The 9240-nt window shown below is 38.1% G+C and overlaps 1 protein-coding gene across 2 annotated transcripts in view; it reads right to left on the bottom strand.

Moving 5' to 3' along the window:
- Nucleotides 1-7222, bottom strand: part of klhl15 (kelch-like family member 15) — a 31418-nt gene extending 24196 nt beyond the window's left edge. The window contains exons 1-3 of one of the 2 annotated variants that reach the window (XM_061713838.1): nt 7001-7050; nt 3375-3462; nt 3209-3301 (exon numbers count right to left, since the gene is read on the bottom strand). In XM_061713838.1, coding sequence (XP_061569822.1) covers nt 3209-3228 — 20 coding nt within the window. In that variant the 5' untranslated portion in view covers nt 3229-3301; nt 3375-3462; nt 7001-7050. Of the gene's footprint in view, nt 1-3208; nt 3302-3374; nt 3463-7000 lie in introns of both variants that reach the window. The other variant, XM_061713837.1, reaches the window with a different exon arrangement.
- Between the last annotated feature and the right edge of the window lie 2018 nt (nt 7223-9240).

Genomic DNA, 9240 nt, shown 5'->3' with positions numbered 1-9240 from the left:
GGTGCTCATGGGAAACGTAGTGTTATTTCTGGTAAAGCACTACCGCTTTTGTCCAAAAGAGCCGCCAAACTCAGAAAAGCTGAAAGTTACGTTGTGCTGCTTTAAAGAGGACCTATTATTTTAAACAGGCCTTGAATGTCTTAAAAACAAGCTTTATTGTTTTTGCTAAATAAATGAGAAATTCAGCCTCTGAGCCATGTCTTTATCTTCCCATTCTCTAACCTCATTATCTATGCAGGATTCTGAGTGGGCGGGGCTATGATAATGAGGCTCTGTGCTGATTGGCTGCCTGAATGACGCGATACACCGCTACGAAAAAATGGCGGAAGCGCCGGCCTTTCTTTTCCAGGGAAACGTCTAGTGTTGCTTAAATGTGGCCACATCCAATCATTCACTATCATCAAAACAAAGTCAAACAAGACTATATGACGTCATATTTCTAAAAGTAAGAAAGTGATGCAAAGTAAAGGAGAGGATGAAACATTGCAGTCCCTACACCTACATTAGTCTGAATATAAAAGGTGCTCTAAAGGCCGTCCTGCTCAGAGCAGATCATCCTGGTAAAACCAGGTAAAACCAGGTAAAACCAGGTAAACCCAGGTAAAACCAGCTCATCCTGGTAAAACCAGGTAAAACCAGGTAAAACCTGGTAAAACCAGGTAAAACCGGGACCAGAACATTACTTAGCAGATGTTCTTCAGACGGGGAGTCAGAGATGCAACGTGTTCTTTCTGTTTTGAAATGACACTTTCTATGTTTGTGCCACTCACTGCTAAGTTACTGTTTAATAAAGACAGTTTTGGTAAATTTGACTTATTCGCCCTTTTTTCATGAAAGTTTAAAATGAGCATATATTAATGCAGTATGAAGAAGAATGTTTTAAAGTAGACGTATAGAATAATAATACTGGTGTGATTGTAGTATCAAAGTGTTAATTCAAGGCAAAAATATCCAGATATATATCGTGTATCGTGACATGGCCTAAAATATGGATATTAATAAAAGGCCAGAGGTGGACAGAGTACTCGACCCCAGTACTTGAGTAAGAGTACAAATACTACTGGTCAAAATTTACTCCGTTACAAGTAAAAGTAGCTCAGTCAAAATATTACTCGAGTAAGAGTAGAAAAGTACTTGCTTTTAAAGGTACTTAAGTATCCAAAAGTAAATGCTTTTAAATTTACTTTAAGTAAAAGTAAGAGTAAGAGTAAATTTCTTATTTTCCACATCAGTAAATTACTATATTTTTTTCTAAATTAATTTAAGGATCTTTTAACTCTTGTTTCTGAGAATTCGATGTTGAGTTGTTAAAAGCAGAGAGGTAGTTCTGCTTCGGCAGACACAATAAACATTTGAAAATAAATGTCTGTGGTTTGTCTGTGCCCTCGTTTTTTACTCGGTTGAACTCAAACATTGAGTTAAGATACGGCCAAGGATTTTGTGAAAGTCCCTGCTCCGAGTCCGGCTCATTATCAGACTCAGACGACTCAGCGGATTGTCTTTCTTTCTCCTGACGCAGGCGTAGCCGTTGTTGCGGCTCTGTCTTGACTTGTTGCGGCTCTGTCTTGACAAACGCAGGCTACTTTGGCGGTATCGTTTTGAGGAGGCTTGACGTATTTCCGCTTTACGTACATCCCAGTGGAGAGCGCGCACTGTGATAGGTTTCCTCCTTTGACAAAAACAGCTTGTGTCCAATAGGATTTTAGGGAAGAAGAAAAAAGAGCAGACCTGAAAGTAACGAGTACTTTTCAGCCTTCCTAGAAATTTACTCGAGTAAAAGTAAAAATATTTGTCTTGGAAATGTATTCAAGTAAGAGTAATAAGTACCAAAGAAATCTAATACTCAAGTAAAGTACAAATCCTCTGGATATGTACTTAAGTACAGTACTCAAGTAAATTTACTCTGTTACTGTCCACCACTGTAAAAGGCCATATCGCCCAGCCCTAACACACATCCATCCATCCATCCATCCATCCATCCATCCATCCATCCATCATCCATCCATCCATCCATCCATCCATCTATCCATCCATCATCCATCCATCCATCATCTCTTCCATCTAGGGCTGTTCGATTTTGCCAAAAAATAAAATCTCGATTTTTTTCTCTCAAAGTCCGATTTTTGATTACGATTATTTTGTGAATTGACAAAAGGCAAAGAAATGATTTCAAATATGCTGTTTTTTTATTGAACATTTGCCCCATTGGGCTTTAAGTGCAAACTTTGCTCTTATTAAACCAAAAATGAATGAATAAAGTGCAAAACTCTGTAAAAAAGTTTTAAAAAAATATAATAAAATATAAAGTTTTATCTCTGGAAAAAAAAAAAATCAGCAAATCAGCACTTGCAAACATACAGTGGCCTAAGTTATATTTCCAATTAAATAAAACAAGACATTTTCTAATTAAACTAAACTGGGTCTTTGCATGCTAAATAATAATGCAATGAAGGAGGTAGAGGTGTGTAATGTCAGTCATTACATTTGCTATTCACATTTGCAAGTTTTTTGCAAGGAAAAATCGATTTTACGAGTTTCACGTTTTAACATCGTTCTAATTACATAATCGCGATTACGATTTAAAATCGATTCATCGAACAGCCCTAGTTCCATCCATCCTTCCTTCCATCTATCCGTCCATCCATCCATTATCTTTCCATCCATCCATCCATCCATCCTTTCTTCCTTCAATCCATCCATCCATCCATCCATCCTTTCTTCCATCCATCCATCCATCCACCCATTCTTCCTTCAATCCATCCATCCTTTCTTCCTTCAATCCATCCATCCATCCATCCATCCTTCCTTTCTTCCATCAATCCATCCATCCATCCATCCATCATCCATCCATCCTTTCTTCCATCAATCCATCCATCCATCCATCCATCATCCATCCATCCATTCTTTCTTCCTTCAATCCATCCATCCATCATCCATCCATCCATCCATCCATCCTTTCTTCCTTCAATCCATCCATCCATCCATTCTTCCTTCAATCCATCCATCCTTCCATCCATCCATCCATCCATCCATCCATCCATCAATCCATCCATCCATCCTTTCTTCCTTCAATCCATCCATCCATCCATCCATCCATCCATCCATCCTTCCATCCATCCATTCATCCATCCATCCATCCATCCTTCCATCCATCCATTCATCCATCCATCCATCCATCATCCATCCATCCACCCCCCCCCACACTCACCTCTGATTGGCCACGGGCATGTCAGGGGGGTCCGAGCCAATCAGAGGACAGTGCCCCTTGTGTCCAAACACAGTCCCTGCTCTGACGTCTCACCTGACGACAAACACAAGACCGTTAGAGCGGCCGGTCGCCGTGGTTACGGTGTGTGTTGGGGGGGGGGTCGTACCTTCTGGAGCCCGGCGGGTCGATCCCAGGCTGTGGCGGCTGAGCGCTAGCGGGCCGCTCGCATTTCCTGTGTTTGTGTTTCCCCGGTTCTGACGGGACACAAGAGAGACACAGGTCAGCATGTGGCTCTTTAACGCCGCCCTAGTGGCTCCTGGAGCTTTTTCAAAAATATTTGACCTTTTTCCTTTCTTCTTTTTTTTTCTTCTCTTTTTTCCATTTTTTTCTTCTTTTTTTCTCTTTTTTCTCCTTTTTTTTATTTTTTCCTTTTTTCTTTCCTTTTTATTCTCGACATTTTTCTCGACATTTCGACTTTTTTCTCAACATTTTGACTTTTTTCACGAAATGTTGACTATTTCCTCAACATTTAGTTTTTTCTCAACATTGTACTTCAACATTAATCTCGACATTTCGACTTTTTCCTCGAAATTTTGACTTTTTTCTCGACATTTCAACTTTTTTCTTGAGAATGTACTTCAACATTAATCTCGACATTTCGACTTTTTTCTCAACATTTTGACTTTTTTCATGAAATGTTGACTATTTCCTCGACATTGACTTTTTTCTCAACATTGTACTTCAACATTAATCTCGACATTTCAACTTTTTTCTCAACATTTCGACATTTCGACTTTTTTCTCGAAGTGCATAATGAAAAAAAAAAAAAAATCTTCCCCCAGTTATAATTAATATAATATAATAATAACATGCTCTTTCAACATTTTGGGTTGCCGAACCCTGTTCTAGTGGAACCAGCCTAGAGGTTCTGCTGGTATTATGGTCTGGCGGTCTCAGGGACCTGCACCTCCTCGGGGGTCAAAGGTCACCGCCACACCGTCGCTGCTAATAGAGGATCTTTGTTTTGGGGTCTCAAGAAAATGTATTATTACAAACAAAGTAAGAGAAGTTACTTTTAAAATACTTCATAGATGCTACAATCTTATTAAATATAAGATAAACATTGATACACTCTGTTCTTTTTGTGGTAATGTGGATGAAACAATATCTCACTTATTCTGGAATTATTGCACATATACTCATGTTCTCTGGATTGACCTTAATAATTTTATAAATGCTAAAGTTCCTTTAAGTTGAGCATTCAACATGTACTATTTGGTGTATCAAAAAATTATATGACAAGCCCAGACAAAGTATATTTGATCAACCTTCTCTTAATTTTTGCTAAATATCATATTTACTGTACTAAATTTGCTAGCCAACGTCCAAATATAATTGTTCTCAAAGCTATATTAATATCGTATTCAGACAGTCTTAAACAGCATAAACCCCAAAGCGGTTAAAACAAGAAGCTTATGTGAAAAATATAATATTTCCTGATTTTTTTTTTCCTCCTTAAACCTCAAGCCTTCTATTTTATTTGGATATATAATTTACTGTTCTTAATTTGTAACTGCATTTTATCCTGATGTTTTGTACCTTTCCTGTATATATTTGTCAGTAATAATAATTTTTAATATATCTGTGTTTTTCATTCACCATTATTCAAATATATTTCTAAGCTATTTAATTGTATTGTTAAGTATCATATAATTGAGTCAGTTATACTGTAGAGGCCTATGTATTGTGCTTATATGCTTTTGTAAATTATAGTTTTTTATTTTTTCTTGTTTTTAGGAGGGGAGAGTCGCTCATAAGCCCTTTGGGTTTTTTATGAACTCTCCTGCACATCTTTTTTCCTCTGTGTAATGTTCCTTTTTACGAGTGCAAACAATAAAACAAATAAAACAAAAACAAAATATCTGAAGTAACAGGAAAAGAATGTCAGCCTAATATGTTTACCTCAATTTTCGGCCCCAGGCCACTGGATAGTAGAAGGATGTCTAGGTTCAAAGATATAACAGCCTTTTCAACGTTGATAGCTGGGAGACTAATTATTTAGACTGGAAATCTTCTTGCCCACCAAAATTACCTGTATGGATGACTGATCTAATGTTTACGATGGAGTATTAAGGCCAAATTAAGACCAAAAAAAAAGGAAATTACGAAAATAAAGTCATAATGTTGTGAGAATAAAGTCATAATATTACGAGAATAAAGTCATAATATTACGAGAATAAAGTCGTAATATTACGAGAATAAAGTCGTAATATAAAATATATTATACATTTATAAATATAACTTCACAAGATGCTCAATATTCCTGATTTTAACACAGGGAGAAGATGCTCTTCCTGTTAGAGTTCTCATAAATTACCACTTTATTCTCATAAATTACCACTTTATTCTTGTAATATTACGACTTTATTCTCGTAATGTTACAACTTTATTCTCGTAATGTTACGACTTTATTCTCATAACATTACGACATTATTCTCGTAATATTACGACTTTATTCTCGTAATGTTACGACTTTATTCTCGTAATATTACGACTTTATTCTCATAATATTAGGACTTTATTCTTGCAACATTATGACTTTATTCTCGTAATTTTACGACTTTATTTTCATTATATTATGACTTTATTCTCGTAATTTCCACATTTTTTTTGTCTTAGTTTGGCCCTAATACTCATAAATACAACTCGTAAATGTTGTTTCTAAAATTGGAAAAGATAGAATACACACTAAGAGGGTCCAATGAGTGTTTTTACAATATTTGGAATCCATTAATAAACTATTTTGAAAAGCTCAAGACTCTTCCTGTGAGTAAGACATGCAGAAATAAAGCACAGAAATCCTGGTAGGAATATGTGTACATATATACATTTGTTATGGTTGTTTTGTTACTCTATAACAGTAGTATTTTTATTTTTCATTATAACTACTATTTTTGTCTCTCTTTTTTGGTGTTAGATGTATATGTGTGTATAAACGACTTCTGTTGTTCCTTCATTGTTCATTTTTTGCAATTTAACTGTATTATTTGCTATTCTATTTGCTTTTTATTTGAAGTTTTGATGTGTGTGTGTGTGTGTGTGTGTGTGTGTATGTATGTATATACTATTACTATTATACTATTTTTGGTATACTATATGTACATATGCATATGCCGGTATGTATATGTTCAATAGGAAAAATGTAAATTGTAATTCAGCGATTATAATTGTTCTTTTTCAATAAAAACATTATTATAACATAAAATATCTAATGTATATATATATTTTTTTTATTTTATTTTACACTGAAAAAACAAACAGACAAACGAAACAGTCAAAACAACAAAGTAAATGTTTCTGCTCAGATTTTGATCAGGTGTGTGTGTTTATGTGTGTGCACGTGTATGATGTGTGAGTGTGATGGTTTTCTACAATGATGTTATTTAAGGAAAGAAATGCAGCCCCAAAAAAATAATAAAGATAAATAAATAAATAGGGTTTAAAGGGGGAGTGAATAACGCAGGAAGAAATTAGTCTATAAAAGATATAACAGCCTTTTCAACGTTGATAGCTGGGAGACTCATTATTTTAGACTGGAAATGCCCACCAGAATTACCTGTATGGATGAATTATCTAATGTTGTATATAAAATTGGAAAGGATAAAATACACACTAAAGCCTGAATTATGGTTCCGAATTAAAACGACGCAGAGCCTACGCCGTAGGGTTACGGCGTAGCCTCGGCGTATGCTGCGCGTCGGTGTGACGCGGAACCATAAATCAGCGTCTCACCTCGGCGGTGCGAGTCCCCGCAGCCCCTCTTCGACCAGGCGGCTCTGGCGCCGTCGGACATGAAGTTGCGGGTTCGATTCCGGGATCAAGAAAGCCGGCGGCGGCAGCGGCGCACTGCCGTGTGTGGACTAATAAGCTCCATCTGCCGGAGCAGCGGCCCCCCCACACGGACCTGGACCGCACCGGGAACGGGAACTGGCCACCATCATCTCCGCGGCGTCATTTCCCTTCACGGCGGAACTGAAGGGCGTTGTGCGGCGGCGGAGATCGTCTACTCGGAGAGATGCTTCACTACCTGGGGGAGAGATGCTTCACTACCGGGAGAGATGCTTCACTACCGGGAGAGATGCTTCACTACCGGGAGAGATGCATCACTACCGGGAGAGATGCTTCACTACTGGGAGAGATGCTTCACTACTGGGAGAGATGCTTCACTACTGGGAGAGATGCATCACTACCGGGAGAGATGCTTCACTACCGGGAGAGATGCTTCACTACTGGGAGAGATGCTTCACTACTGGGAGAGATGCTTCACTACCGGGAGAGATGCTTCACTACTGGATGGAAGGATGCTTCAGGGAGGAGAGATGCTTCACTACCGGCTAGAGCAGGGGTCGGCAACCCAAAATGTTGAAAGAGCCATATTGGAGCAAAAACACAAAAAAACAAATATGTCTGGAGCCGCAAAAAATGAAAAGTCTTGTATAAGCCTTAGAATGAAGAAACACGTGCTGCATGTTTCTATATTAGTTATAACTAGGGGAAGATTTTTTTTTTCATTCTGCACTTCGAGAAAAAAGTCGAAATGTCGAGAAAAAAGTCGAAATGTCGAGATTTATGTTGAAGTATAATCTCGAGAAAAAAGTTGAAATGTCGAGATTTATGTTGAAGTATAATCTCGAGAAAAAAGTTGAAATGTCGAGAAAAAAGTCGAAATGTCGAGGAAAAAAGTCGAGATTAATGTTGAAGTACAATCTCGAGAAAAAAGTCGAAATGTTGAGGAAATAGTCAAAATTTCGTGAATAAAAACAAATATGCCTTGAGCCGCAAAAAATGAAAATTAGTTATAACTGGGGGAGGATTTTTTTTTCATTATGCACTTCGAGAAAAAAGTCGAAATGTCGAGGAAAAAGTCAATGTCGAGGAATTAGTCAACATTTCGTGAAAAAAGTCGAAATGTTGAGAAAAAAGTCGAAATTTCGAGAAAAAAGTCGAAATGTCGAGAAAAAAGTCAAAATGTTGAGGAAAAAAGTCGAAATGTCAAGAAAAAAGTGGAAATGTCGAGAAAAAAGTGGAAATGTTGAGAGAAATGTCGAAATGACGAGAAAAAAGTCGAAATGTCGAGAAAAAAGTCAAAATTTCTAAATGTTGAGATCAAAAAGGAAAGGAAAAAGGAAGAAAAAAAGAGAAAAAAGGAAAAAAGAAGAAAAAAAGAAGAAGGAAAAAAGAGCCACATGCGGCTCTAGAGCCGCGGGTTGCCGACCCCTGGGCTAGAGGGATGCTTCACTACCGGGAGAGATGCTTCACTACTGGATGGAGAGTAGGAATGGGCGATATTTTACCGTTCACGATAAACCGTCAAAAAAATTCCCCACGGTAAGAATTTGTCATCTCGCGGTAAAAACAATAAATTCCCGTTGATGATGTTTTTGTGTACGTGAAGGAAGGAAGGAAGGAAGGAAGGAAGGAAGGAAGGAAGGAAGGAAGGAAGGAAGGAAGGAAGGAAGGAAGGAAGGAAGGAAGGAAGGAAGGAAGGAAGGAAGGAAGGAAGGAGAGAGCAGGAGGAAGGGAGAAAGGGAAAAAAGAAGGAAGGAAAGGGGAGAAAGAAGGGAAAAAAGAAGGAAGGAAGGAAGGAAGGAAGGAAGGAAGGAAGGAAGGAAGGAAGGAAGGAAGGAAGGAAGGAAGGAGAGAGCAGGAGGAAGGGAGAAAGGGAAAAAAGAAGGAAGGAAAGGGGAGAAGGAAGGGAAAAAAGAAGGAGGGAAGGAAGGAAAGGGGAGAAGGAAGGGAAAAAAGAAGGAAGGAAGGAAGGAAGGAAGGAAAGGGGAGAAGGAAGGGAAAAAAGGAAGGAAGGAAAGGGGAGAAGGAAGGGAAAAAAGAAGGAAGGAAAGTGAAGAAGGAAAGGGGAGAAGGAAGGAAGGGAGAAAGGAAGGAAGGAAGGAAGGAAGGAGAGAGCAGGAGGAAGGGAGAAAGGGAAAAAAGAAGGAAGGAAAGGGAGGAAGGAAGGAAAGGGGAAAAGGAAG

Source organism: Cololabis saira, chromosome 22 (genome assembly GCF_033807715.1).
Source record: "Cololabis saira isolate AMF1-May2022 chromosome 22, fColSai1.1, whole genome shotgun sequence".
Taxonomy (NCBI): Eukaryota; Metazoa; Chordata; class Actinopteri; order Beloniformes; family Belonidae; genus Cololabis; species Cololabis saira.
Note: the sequence above shows the minus strand (reverse complement) of the source record. Positions and strands in the feature narration are given on the sequence as shown.